General features: G+C 39.8%; 1 protein-coding gene across 1 annotated transcript in view; it reads right to left on the bottom strand.

Annotated features, from left to right (window-relative positions):
- Positions 1-10587, bottom strand: part of NUDCD3 (NudC domain containing 3) — a 316694-nt gene extending 306107 nt beyond the window's left edge. The window contains exon 1 of the mRNA XM_006892146.1: positions 10396-10587. Coding sequence (XP_006892208.1) covers positions 10396-10587 — 192 coding nt within the window. The remainder of the gene's footprint in view (positions 1-10395) is intronic.
- Positions 10588-14631: the final 4044 nt, after the last annotated feature.

Here is a 14631-nt window from a genome sequence, read left to right as displayed (position 1 = left end):
TGAATGAGTGGAAACCCAAAATCTCTGTAAATGTTTATGAAAATTAATAAAATATAATTATAGAAGAAAAAAGAAAACCCAAACTTCCTGTAAATTCTCATTAAAATCACAATTGGAAAAAAAATAAAGACCAAGGACTCAAGTCAGAATCTTTTCAATTGCTTCCTATTCATCTGAAAGTTGGACAATTAATAAGAGTAACAAAGAAATCAATCAATGCCTTTGAACTGTGGTGTTGGAGAAATGTATTGCATGCCCCATGGATGGATAAAAATAAACAAGTCTGTCTTGGGTAAAGTGCTATGAGGGTGCTCCTTAGAGACAAAGATGGTAAAACTTCGTCTCACACACTTTGGGCATGTTGTCAAGCAGGACCAGGCCTTAGAAAAAAGCAACATGTTGCGAAAAGTGACAGGTCAGCAAAAGCGAGGAAAACCCTCCACAAGATGAACTGACACAGTGACTACAACAAAGTGTTCAAACATATCAGAGATGGTGAGGATGGCACAGGACAGGCTAGGTTCAGGGAGGGTCCAGAGAGGTGTTGTTGATAGGATCCCTAGTGAGTCATATTTAACTTGATGACATCTACAACAACTTAGACACTGTCATCTTTTCTCAAAAAGATGAAAACATGGAAAATGTAACAAAAAGGAAGGACATCTTGGATAAGGAAAGTGCTATTGAAGAAGAAAAAATAAAAGCCTTACACTTTCTGATCACAAAACCCTGGACACAGTCATGGTAATCAAAACACTGTGGTATAGACAAAGAGACAGATACACAGACCAATGGGGCAGAACTGAGAGCCACGAAGTAAATTCACCCACTGACCTTTGACAAAGAGACAAAATCCATTAAACAAGGGGGGAAAGCAACTTCATTCACAACCAGTGCTGCCAAAACTGGGTATTTATTTATGGAAAAAGGAAATAAAATCCATAATTCACACTTTTCTCCAAAAGACTTCTCCAAAAATGTTTTTAAAAAGAGAACCTATTGACTGGGGAAAAAATATTAAGCAATAACATTTTTTATAAACAATCTCTAAAATTCAGAGGAAACTCCTCAACAAGAATAAGGCAAGCAACCCAGTTACAAAATGGATAAGAAAAGACACTTGACCAAAAACCACCTTTGGCCATCTCACCTCTCAGCAAAAAGACAGACAGGAAACAACATATACTGACAAAGGTATGGAGAGACTGGAATTGTCATTTATTGCTGGTTTAAATATAAAATGGCACATTATGGAAAACCAGTACTGACTCAATGACATTTAATAACAATATTGTTGTTTTGTTTGTGTGCTATTGAGTCAGATCCAACTAGTAGCTGGCCCTCCAGCAGGTTTTCAGAGGTGGTAAATCACATAGGAGAAGACTACCTATCTTTCTCCCTCAGAGCAGTTGCTGGATTCAAACTCCCCAAGCCTTTGGGATTTCAGTGCACCTTCTTACCACTGGGCCACCAGAACTGCAATGATAATGGGGTTTTAAAAAGAAAAGATTCTCAGACTTTACCTGATTTACTGAAAGAAAATATCTAAGAAAGTGTGTTTTTTTAAAAAAATCCTTCCCATTCATCTAAGCAGCAACTCTAATCCAAAGTTTGCTCGTTTAGGATGAGGCAGTCTGCATCCGTGAAGATTCACAACCCTGGAGTCCTATGGTAGGAATGCAAAATGGTGCAACCACTATGGAAAGCAGTTCCTGAGAAAATTAGGAACAGAAATATCATTTGATCCAGCAATTCTACTACTAAGTAGATATCCAAAAGAGAGAAAAACTGCAACTTGAACTGATATACACACACATTTATTGTAGCATTATTTATAATAGCAAATAGCTGAAAACAATCTAAGTGTCCATCAACATATGAATGGCTAAACAAACTATGATCCACTCACATACTTTTCATCACTAAAAATGATCAAGAATTTGTGAAATACTGCACAACACAATCAAACTAGAACAAATTATTCTCAATTGTTGAGTGACAAGTCAGTCACGAAAGGACAATTATGGTATTAGGTCACTAATGCAAAAAGCAAAGGAAGCAAAAATGGCAAGCCTACCAAAAGCAACTACATATTTAATCCAATCCCAATACAGATACCAAATTCCTTTTTCAAAGAGACAGAAAAGGCAATTGGCAAGTTTATTTGGAGAGGAGACCTTGAATAAGCAAAGTACTTTTGAAAAACAAGAATGAACCTGGGCATAGCACTCTTTGATCTTAAAACCTAGTAGATAGTTATAATACCAAAACAGCAGGTACTGGTATAACGACAGGGACATAGACCGATGAAACAGAATTTAAAAACCCAGGAATTAACCCAACCAATCTACGGTCAACTGGTATTATACAAGGGAGGAAAAAAAATCTATAAAATTGGGAAATGACCACCTTTTCAACAAATGGTGCTGGCAAAACTTGTAAAAGGTTGAAGCAGGATCCACACCTCCCAGCATACACAAAAATCAACTCAAGGTGTATCAGAGACTTATGTGTAAAGCCCAAAACCATAAAAATCATAAGAGACAAAGTGGGACCAAACTTAGGAGGCCTAGTCCATGGTATAACAAAAGTTTACAGACTATATTACAGGGCTTCAAGTCGACAACTTTCCACTGTTAGGAATTGTTGTGTGCCTTGAGTCACTTACAACTCATAGCTCTAAACCTTGTCCTATCCTGAGTCAATTTCATCATTTCTGACATACCTACTCCAATTACCCCAATAACTCATTGTGGTTTTGATTTGCATCTCTCTGATTGCCAGTGATTTTGAGCATTTCTTCATGCGTCTGTTGGCCATCTGAATGCCCACTTTGTATCTGAGTTATCAGTCTTTTATCTTGTGGAGGCTCTGCACGATTCTAGAAACTTTTATGATGAGACCCTTGTCTGAGATGGTATTGCCAAATGTTTTTTCTTAGTCAGTAGGCTTTCTTTTTACCCTGTTGGGAAAAGGGGGCTTTTTTTGTGGTTTTTTTTGGTTTGTTTTTTTTATTATTATTATTTTTCTCTGTGTGTATACCGTCAAATCAGATCTGACTGGTACAGGAGGAGATTGCCCCTCCTTCTCCAGCAGAGCAACTGGTGGATTTGAACAGCGACCTCTGGGATTGCAGTGCAGCTTCTTGCCACTAGGCCACCAGAGATCCCCATGGGAAAAGGTTTTGATGCACACAACGATTTACTCTAGAAGATCCCACTCATCACTTTTATCCTCTCCTGGTTGTATTTCTGGCTGTTTTTGTCAGCCTCTTTATACCATGGATTAGGCCTTCTATGTTTGGTCCCACTTTGTCTCTTAGGATGTTTATGGTTTTGGGCTTTACACCTAGGTCTCTGATCTATCTTGAGTTCATTTTTGTGTATGGAGAGAGGTGGATCCTGCTTTACAGGTAGCAGTCGAGTCACACTGTTTCTGACACACCTACCCCCATTTCCCCAGTTACTGTGTTAATCCATCTCAACCACAGTCTTCTGCTTCTGCGCTATCCCTCCAACCTTTAAGCATGATGTCCTCCACAGGCTGGTTCCTCCTGGCCATGTGCCCAAAGAATGTGAGATGGAGCTTCAAAATCTTTACCTCCAACGAGCAGCCTGATTTCACCCTATCCAGGACACATCTGTTTGTTCTCTTGGCAGTTCTATACTCTTCTCCAGCACCACAACTCAAAAAAATCAATTTTTCGTCTATCATCCGTATCCATTGTCCCACTCTCTGATGCTAGCAATAATCTATTCTGTTAGGAATATACCCCAAGAAAATTAGAACTGAGACACAAACGGAGATTTGTACACCAATATTCAGAGCAGCATTATTCACCATTGCAAGAACATGGCAACAGCCCAAATGTCCAACCACAATCTAATGGACTGACAAACTGTGGAACATTCACAAGATAAAATACTAAAATACCATGCAGCACCCAAGAGTAACAATTTTGAAAACTATTACATAACTTGGGAGGGACTAGAGAATATTATTATGCTGAGTGAACTCATCCAGTCTCATAAGGACAAAAACTGCATAAGACCATTATTATAGAAATAGAAAACTAGCAAACTGTATGAAGATCCAAATGGGAGAGGGTGGGAGCAGAGGGGTGATGACAAGCAGGCGGGAAATCATAGCACAATTTGGTGGGTGAAAAGGGAAGATAAAAGAAATGGGAAAGATTCGGTGGAGATCTGGAAAGAGGGTAATAGTGGGCATAGTTCAATGGTGATTAATTTTATAAAACATAATGAATACAACCTAAGTGCCCCTCAATAAACGAATGATATATTCACACAATGGGATACTACACTGCATTGAAAAACAAGGAACTCATGAAATATTATTCAAAATGGGTGACTCTGGAGGACTTTATGCTGAGTGAAGTATCTCAGCCACAAAAGGACAAATACTGCATGGTGCCACTGTTGTAAATAGGACTGACACTGGGGTTGGGGGGGGGAGACTGAGAAAGATGGGTTTAATAATGTATACTGCATTGAAACAGATGAGGGAGAAAACTGTTTAAAAGGGATATGTGATTAGGTATTTTTTGTCATGCCGGGAGTCCAGAGTGCTGCATAGTGGAGTGGACCTGGTGGGAAGGAATTGTAAAGCAATGAAAGAATTTTTCTTTTACTTTTCCAAGAGGGGAGTATACTGGGGGAGGGGGAGGAGGAGAAAAAAGTGCAACAATGAATAAATGTAAATCCAAAGTTTATAAATTTTCATTTAAATTAATAATAAAAAAAATTTTAAAAAACCATAATGAAGGAGAATGATTGTATGAAACATAATGTGAATAAAGGATAATGTGAAACACTGTATAAATTTTGTAAGCAAACCAATGTAAAATAATTTAAAAAACAAAAAAGCAAAGGAAAAGTTTCCACACAGAATCAACCTTGGAGGGTTAACAGGAATGAGAAGGGAGAACAAGGGGAGAGAAAATAAATAAAAAAAGAAATTGATTAAAATGGAAGGCAATATACAGTAAGGGTTTGAAAAGACACTAATAAAAAAAAAAAGAAAAGACACTAATATATTAATTACATTAATCCACTCAGTTAATTAAATAAATAGTAATAAACCCTTGTAGACAGTCTGACAAGGTACCTATCAGTCAGAATCAATTTGATGGCAATGGCTGGGTTTGGCCAGTAGTTGAAAATTACTATGAGAAAATGCTACACTCTCTTAATCAATCCTGGAATCTTCGTTTCCTTGGTTTCTTTTACATTTATTGCTATGTTCATTTACTTCCCATTCTCTCTACTACTCATAATTCTTAATGCTTCCTATCCATTAACGCTGTTTCTCAAAGGTCTACCCATTCTACAAAGCAGGGCTTCTGACTACAATATCAAATTCATTTTTTCTAAAATTAACCCTTTCCACAAAATTAAGACATTCCTGTTAATACTCTATCATTCCTCCAATCAACAAGGTGTGAAACTTTGGAGTATATTTTAGTCACCCCTCTCCTTCTTCCACACTTGCTCCCTCACCTCTACCATTTCATCAAAAGATTATCAAGAACATAAAAGGTCTTTTATAAATAGTTACAGAACAGATGAATGACTTAATACCTATGTCTAGGTCTACTCATCAGTTAAGCAAGGACAATATAACCTTTCTGTTTGGGATAAGAATAAAGTAAACAACTGTCAAAAATATAGAACTACTGACCAACTATAATAACCAGCACACACAAGAGCTCTGACCATACTACAGAATGGAGACATGTTAAGAGTAGAAAGATACAGAATCAGAAATGACATTTTGAATTCCAATTCTATGATGAACTAGCTATGTGTTCTTGGTCAAGTCATATTGCTGATTGGTTCTCTTATCAGCCACATAAAATTAATCTTATCCATTTCACAGGGACACTGTGCGGTTAAAAGACATGCATGAAAACATTAAACTGCCATTACCAAACCAAAAAAACTGAACCTACCACTCAAAAATGTTCTGAGGCAGCACTCATCGGGATTTCAAGGCTGTAAATCTTTACAGAAGATTGCCTAGCTTTCTCCTGTGTACTGGCTACAAGATTTAAACCTCTGATCTTACTGATTAGTAGCTAACGAGGTTATACACTATACTACTAGGTCCTACAAAAACTAACTCCTAGGTTTTTTGATCACTCAGATGGCATACTTGCCTCTGTAATGGATTTGTGTCCCCAAAGAAGTAGTGTTGTAAAGTCCTGGTGGCTGTGGTGAAGTGTTCAGCTGCTCACCCCAAGGCTGTGCACTCAAACTCACCAGCCATACCAAGAGAAAAAGATGTGGCAGTCTATTCTCATAAAGATTACAAATGTAGTATTTTGATCACTCAGATGGCATACTTGCCTCTGTAATGGATTTGTGTCCCCAAAGAAGTAGTGTTGTAAAGTCCTGGTGGCTGTGGTGAAGTGTTCAGCTGTTCACCCCAAGGCTGTGCACTCAAACTCACCAGCCATACCAAGAGAAAAAGATGTGGCAGTCTATTCTCATAAAGATTACAAATGTAATAGGCAGTTTTACTCTGTCCACTCTGAATATAAATTTTATCTCAATAGCAATGGATTTATACTTGTGATTATAACTCCACTTGTGAATGGGATTTTTCTGTTATATTAATGAGACCATAACCAGTGTACAGATAGGCCAGTCACTTTTGAGACAGAAATAGTGAAGCAAGCAGAGAAGAGAGGCAAGACCATAAGAGGATCATCAAGGAGTCAAAGAGAAAATCTGAAGAGAGACAAAGGCTTCCCCAGAGACAAGACTTCCAGGAGCACTGGTGGCCTGAATTTTAATTTCTAACCCCTTCAACTATGAGAAAACGTTTGTTCTTTAAAGCCACTTACTTGTGACACTTCTATAATAGTAGTACTACATAAGTATACAATCCCAGAAAAGGATAAGGACTTGCCTTATGTTCTGTAACTGAGCTCCATATAAGCATAAACTCCCTATCGCATTTCACATACAATTTTTGATAGTTACTCAAACATTCTAAGCTTTTGCGTCTTCATTAAGTCACTGAGGAAAAATATACTTAATTGGTCTGCTCCAATGGTATTTATTAAGAGTTATGTCTCCATGCAAAGCTTCTCTTTTTCTCAATCCTATCAAAAGTCCTGTCTCCCTACAAAGACCTGATTTCTCAACTTTCATTTATGTTCCTTTCTTTCCAATGGCAATGGGTTCTATCCTATAATTGCCCTCTATTGCTTTCTGTTCAAAGCTCTGAACAGCAAGTGTCAAGAGAGAGAATCCTTGACTTACAACAAGAATTCACCAGTACACCTGCTGGAGACTACCTCTAATGTTGTTACTGTTGTTATGTGCTGTCAAGTCACCTGTGACTCACAGTGACCGTATGTACAAGAGTTCTGAAGCCTGCCCTGTTCAGAGCCAGTCTCACTGACTCTGACACACCTACTCAAATGACCCCAGTTACTGTATCAATCCATCTCATCCAGGGTCTTTCGCTGTTTCCTGATGTCCCTCCACCCTTCAAAGCATGATGTCCTTCTCTAAGGATTGGTCCCTCCTGGCCATATGTCCCAAGTATGTGAGACAGAGCTTCAAAATCCTAGCCACCAAGGAGAAACTTGGCCTCACCCCCTCTAAGAGAGACTTGTTTTCTTTGCAGTCCATGGTATGTGCAAGACTCTTCCCTAGCACCAAAATGCAAATACAACAATTCTTCTTCTGTCATCCTTAGTCATTATCCAGCTCTCTGATACATAGCAAGTAATTGTTAAGATTACGGCCTGGATCAGACCCACCCTAGTCTCTAGACTGATATCACTGTGTCTCAGTACTCTGGAGAGGTCCCTGACAGCAGATTTTTCGAGTGCTATTCGTCTTTTGATTTCCTGACTGCTTGTGTCAACAGTGTTGATTGTGGAGCTGAGCAAGCAGTAATTATTAACGACCTCAATCTCTTATCCATCTACCATGGTGCTGCCAATTGGCCCAGTGGTGAGAATCTTTGTGATACACCTACCCCCATTACCCCAGTCACTGAATCAATCCATCTCATCAAGGATTTTCCTCTCTTACGCTATCGCTCCCCCTCCCAAGCATGACATACCTCTCCAAAGACTGATCCCACCTTGCAGCATGTGCAAAAGTATGTCAAATGAAGTTTCAGAATCCTTGCTTCCAAAGAGCAGCCTAGCTTTACCCTCTCCAGGATGAACTTGTTTATTCTCCTAGCAGTCCATGGTATATTCAATACTCTTCTCCAGCACCAGCTCCTTCTATCATCCCTAGTCATTGTCCAAGTTTCTGATGCATTAGCAAGTAATTGCAAAGACCCTGGCCTATATCAGGCACAATTTAGTCTCCAGACTGACATCATTGCTCTTCAGTACTTTGGAGAGGTCTCTTGACAGCAGACTTTCCCAACGCAATTCATCTTTTAATTTCCTGGCTGCTGGTACCAAGAGTGTTGACTGTAGAGCCAAGCAAACTGAAGCTGTTGATAATCTTTTCACCATCCATCATGATGTTGTCAATCAGCCCAGTGGTGAGAGTCTTTGTTTTATATTGAAGACTGCATAAAATAAAAATAATAGAGTAACAGAGTATTTTTTAAAAATCCAAAACACTACTGTGAGAAACAAGAAATCTAAACAAAAGGGAAAATGTTCCTTGTGGTTGGATAGGAAGACTCAGTATAATGAAAATGACAGTCCTACCATAAGTTGCCTGTGTTAGAGATGACAAAATCTTGCTTGCTGATAGTGAGGTCTTGAAGCACTTGTTACAGAAGATCAAGGAATGCAGCCTTCAGTATGAACTGCATCTCAATGTCAAGAAAACAAAGATTCTTACCACTGGACTAATAGGTAGCATCATGATGGATGGAGAGGAGAGACAAAAACTGTCAAGAGCTTCATCTTTCTTGGATCCACAATTAACACCCTTGGTATTAGCAGTCAGGAAATAAGGAGACACATTGTTCTGGTCACTTTTCTGATCACTTGCTATGCTACGCATCTGAGAGCTGGACAATGAATAAGGATGACAAAAGAAGAATTAGCACCTTTGAGCTGTGTTGTTGGAGAACACTGAACATCCCATGGACAGCCAGGAGAACAAAAGAACGTGTCTTGAAGAAGGTCCAGAGTGCTCTTTGGAGGCAAGAATGAAGAGGCTTCGCCTCACATACTTTGGGCATGTTGCTAGGAGAGGCTATTCTGTGGAGAAGGGCATGATGCTGGGAAGGGTGGAAGGTCAGTGAAGGAAAGGAAAACCCTCAAGCAGGTGTACTGACATGGTGACTGCTGCAATAGGCTCCTGTGTGTCAGGAAGAGCAAGGATGGCACACGATAGAGCAATGTTCCGATATTTTGTTCATAGGGTCATTATGAGTCGTACTCAACTCAGTGGCACCTAACAACAACAATAAACCATAAGTTCAATGTAATTTCAATACAGATACCAAATTCATTTTTTAAGAGATAGGAAAGCAATTGGTAAATTTATCTGGCAAGGAGAGACTTTGAATAAGCAAAGCACTTCTGAAAAACAAAAATTAAGTGGGATCAGCAGCAATAGCAAAGTTCTATAGGGCAGCAAACAACAAATGCTGGAGAGGTCGTGCAAAGATTGGAACTCTTGGGGGGAGGGGGGAGGGGTTTGTGCGGAGAGAAGGGTACAACAATGAATGAATGGAATATCAAAATCTCTGTAGATGTTCACTGAAATGAAAAATAAACAACCTAAATTTAAAAAAAATAAAAAAAAAAAGATTGGAACTCTTATTTACTGCTGGTGGGAATGCAAAATGGTACAACACACCAGCCCCCATTGTCCCATGTCAATCCATCTCAGCTCTTCCTCTTCTGTGCTGTCCCTCCACTCTTATGACTGTTTCACACCTGTCATTCACATTCCAAACAAGATTAGCATATTCACTGAACACACCCTCTTTCTTCATTCCCCACCCCCCCACCCCCACCCCCCGGCGGACTTCTGCCTCTGCTGAGTGCCCCAATAAAGTTCCCTTTCCAGGCGTCAGGCCGGCACCTGCATGCACAACGCCGGCAATGACAAACAGCCCCAGCACTTGAACAGTCACTGTGCCACAGAGTCCAACACAGTTTACTACATTCCACATAGGTATTGTGTGTAAAACTAGGCTGCTCTGGAGCCAAACCCACAACTTCTATAGAAGCCAGGATCTCAGCTGGTCACCATTCTGAACCATCAGGTGAAGAAACCTAGGTTGGCAGGGCCTAATGTCACAAGTGAAGGGAGCGGACTCGACAAGCGGCCAGGCGCCCGCAGGAAGGAGGCTCAAGGCCTCGGCTTCAGGGCCAGCTGCGGGCGGACGCAGGAGCGAACAGGGGTCGGGACCTGCCCACTCCTCTGTTACCTGGAGCACCAAGGCCTGCGCCGCCCCCGGCGGAAAGCCCATCCGGTCGGACGGGTGGCGCAGCAGTCGGTAGAAGTCGGTCTTGCGGTAGAGGAAACCGAAGAACACGCGCAGAAAGTCTTGGATGTTGCCCACATGCTGCAGAATGCCCAGCAGGGCCTGATCGTACAGCTCGGCCGACCCGGGCTCCATGGCGTACGGCAAGTCCAAGAAGAAAACTCACAAATCCCGGGGAACGTGCAGAAGCACTCGACCAGCCAGCCACTTCCGGCGTGCTGCAGCTAACGGCTCCCCCGGACAGCACGGCCGCGGCACTTCCAGTCCGCGCTCTTTTCCGACTGGCTCCCTCACCTGCCCTTCCCGCCCACCAGCTCAACTGATAGATCCAGGCGTATTATTAGGTAAAAGGGAAGATTTCCGGGGACCACGATTGCAACGAGAGGAAGAACTGATACCACTGGCACGTGGGCCATCAGGAACACCACCTGATCCACTGGTTTTTCTCACTATTTGTGGGATTCTTGGTAATTCTGACCTGATTTGGCCTCTGACCTCCACGCTTAAACCTGGAACACTATAAATTTTTGTCAGTGGCTCAGGTAAGGAAAACAAGCGCTTGAGCTGTCCGAATTTGCTACTGGTAGCATCTGTGAGTGAAAAGGTAGAGCAGTAAGAAGAAATTCCAAATTATTTGTATGCATTTGATAGAATGAGAAAACTGTCAAATGAGTGCATACCTTAGAAATGCTCAATATCACTGGCAGTAAGAGAGATGCATATCAAAACCAAAATGAGATACCATCTTACTCCAGTAGTAGTAGCAAAGTTTAACAGGACAACAAGCATGAATGTCGGAGATGATGGGGAGAGGTGGGAACTCAGGCACACTGTTGGTAAGATTATAAAATTATACAACCACCTTGGAAGGCAATTTGGCGTTTCCTCAAAAAGTTAAGCATAGAAACTCCATTTGACTCAGCTATTGCACTAATAAGAGTATACCCCAACGTAGAACTGGGTCACAAACAGCACATTACTCACCATCACAAGAATGTGGAAACAGGCCAATTGGATTGAAAAATTGTGGTACATTCACACTCATAAGGACAAATACTGCATAAGACCATTATCCTTCTAAAAATTGAGGGATAACTAGTAAAACATACGTGGAAATCCAAAGGTAAAAGGAGTGGAAACGGAATAATTTGGATGGATAGAAGCAAAACCACAGGGTTGCACAATTTGAAGGGTGGAGGGAGGGGGTGAAGGAAATGGGAAGGATCTGGTGAGGACCTGAAAAGACAGGGTAATAATGGGCAAAGCCCAATGGTGATTAATTTTATAAAATTTAATGCACAGGAATGATTGTATGAAGCACAATGTAAATGAAAAATAATGTAAAACACAATGTATACATACTTTGTAATCAAATCAATATAAGTTTTCTTAAAAGAACAAAAAAAGAGCTAGATGTGGAGAGTGAAGGAGCAAGAGAGAGAGAAAGTGTGTGTGTCTCTTTGTGTGTGTGTGTGTATGTGTGTGTGTGTGAGATTGAGTCACATAGCTGATGCTCCAGTAGGCTTCCAGAGGCAATTAATCCCACAGGAGAAGATTGTCCATCCTTCACCCACATGGCATCTGGTGGATTCAAACCACATGCTTTTAGAATTAAAGAATGTTATGCACACACATGTTTATCGCGGCTTTGTTCACAATAGCAAGGAGTTGGAAACAACCCAAGTGCCCATCAACATACGAATGGATAGAGAAGCTGTGGTATATTCACATGATGGAATACTATGCTGCATTGAAAAATAAGGAACTCATGCAATATTATTCAAAATGGGTGACCCTGGAAGTCATTATGCTGAGTGAAATATCTCAGTAACAAAAGGACAACATGGTGCCACTGTTGTAGAATGGGACTGACATCAGGGTTGGGGCAAGACTGAGAAAAACTGGATAAATTGTGTATATTGCATTGAAACAGACGAGAGAGAGAACAATTTAAAAGTGATATATGGTAGGGTATTATGGTTATCACAAGAATCCAGAATTAAGGTTGCTTAGTGGAGTGTATTCAGGGCGGGGGAATTGTATGCCAATGAAAGAATTTTTCTCTTACTTCTCAAAGAGAAGAGCAAATGGGGGGGGAAGAGTGGGGAGGGAGAAAAGTGCAACAGTGAATGAATGGAAATTCAAAATCTGTAAATGTTCACTAAAATTAATAAAATTTTTTTAAAAAGAATCAATGTTGTTATGTGCCATCTTATGATGTATGTGACAAATATGTAGGACACAGATCTATTATTTTATTGAAAGGGGTTTTTTGAGAAACCTGGCATTTATAGATTTTTCTAAAACACATTGTTTCTGTCGTTATTAACTTAATCTGTCCCAAACCTACAATTCTCTGAGGCTTAAAAATAATTGATAGTGGCATGGTTCCAAGTTGAACAGAGGATTCTTCAGCAAAAAGGATATGCTCTGGAAAGAATTGTCACAGAGGAAGACATTCAGATGGCCAACAGACACATGAAGTGCTTAAAATCACTGGCAATCAGAAACATGTCAATTAAAACCACAATGAGATACTAGTAGTAGTGACAAAGTTTAACAGGACAGCAACTAGTAAATGTTGGGGAGGATGTAGCAAAATAAGAACTCTTATACACTGTTTGTGGGATTGTAAAATGCTACTATCACGCTGGAAGGCAGTTTGGTTTTTCCTCAGAAAGCTAAACATAGAAATTCCATGTGACTCAGCTATTCCACTGCTTGAAATATACCCTGAGAAAATGAGAACAGAGGCCCAAATGGAGACTTGTACAACAATGTTCTTAGCAGCATTATTCACCATGGCAAATACATGGAAAAAGCCATGTCCAACCACAATTGAATAGACTGAGAAATTATGATACATTCACAAGATGGAATACTATGTAGCATGTAGGAGCAATGATTTTGTAAATACTACCTAACTTGGGAGGGACTGGAGAGCATTATGCTAAATGAACTAACACAGTCCCATAAAGACAAACACTGTATAAGACCATTATTGTGGAACATGTATGAGAATCTGAGGGAGAAAGCAAAGGGGTGACAATGGGAGGGTTAATCATAGGGTCACACGAATTGATGGGTGGAGGCAGAGGTGGATAAAGGAAATGGGAAAGATCTGGTATGAAAAACAATGTATATGAACTTTATAAGTAAACCAGTATAAAATAAAAATTTTATTAAAAAAGAAATAATTTTTTTAAATGGACATACTTGTTCCCTCAGAATATTAGTTTGATACGGTTAGACAAACCAGGTATGGCTATCTAAAATTGGATATTAAGGCACACTTCCACAAATGCAATTATTAGGTGATCCTAAGGGGGGAATATACCAACCTAAAATACACATGAACTAAAAGGAATGTAACTGAAAAATTGTTTAAAACATAATGTACATGCACAAACACAATGTATATGAATGATAAAAATATTAATTAAAAATGAAATAGTATGGAAAAGGAAATAAAGTTATACCACGGTAGAAGTAGACTCTCAAAGCTCCTTAGGAATACAATTTTTCCTCTTTCAAATTTTTAGTACTGATTTCTTTTTTGTTGTTGTAATTTCAGTCACCAATCATGCACATCTTGAGGTAATTTTCTTTCTTTATTTTTCCCCATACTCACTCTATTCAATCCATACTGTTCCAGACTGTTTATTGCAATGCACATCTAATCATTCAGATAACCCTTTGCTTCACCTATTTGCAATGCAAGGTTCATTATCCATTCTTTTCCTGCTCTCCTCACCACACCCCAGCTTCCCATAACTTTCCTATTTTTATAATGGTGGTATTATACAGTATTTCTTCTTCCGTAACTGAGTTATTTTGCCCACACATTGTCCTTAAGATTCATCCATTTTCTGTAGTTTTCCATGAGTTCTTCGTGGTTTTCCGTTGCTGCAACACTCCCTTGTGTATCTTAGATTCTCTATTTGTTTGTTAATGGGTACCTGGGCCATTTCCAACTCTTTGTTGTAATTCCGCAGTAACATAGCTGTGCATACGTCTGTGTCACAGCTCTGACTTCTTTAGGTTCTATTCCTAAGAGTGAAATAGCTGGATCAAATGGTATTTCTTTTTTACTTATTTTATTAATTTTAATGAACATTTACAGAGATTTTGGATTTCCAGTCATTCATTGTTGCACATTTCTCCCTGCCCAGCCCTCCC

Source organism: Elephantulus edwardii, unplaced genomic scaffold (genome assembly GCF_000299155.1).
Source record: "Elephantulus edwardii isolate Elephantulus edwardi_28Jun2011 unplaced genomic scaffold, EleEdw1.0 scaffold00111, whole genome shotgun sequence".
Taxonomy (NCBI): Eukaryota; Metazoa; Chordata; class Mammalia; order Macroscelidea; family Macroscelididae; genus Elephantulus; species Elephantulus edwardii.
Note: the sequence above shows the minus strand (reverse complement) of the source record. Positions and strands in the feature narration are given on the sequence as shown.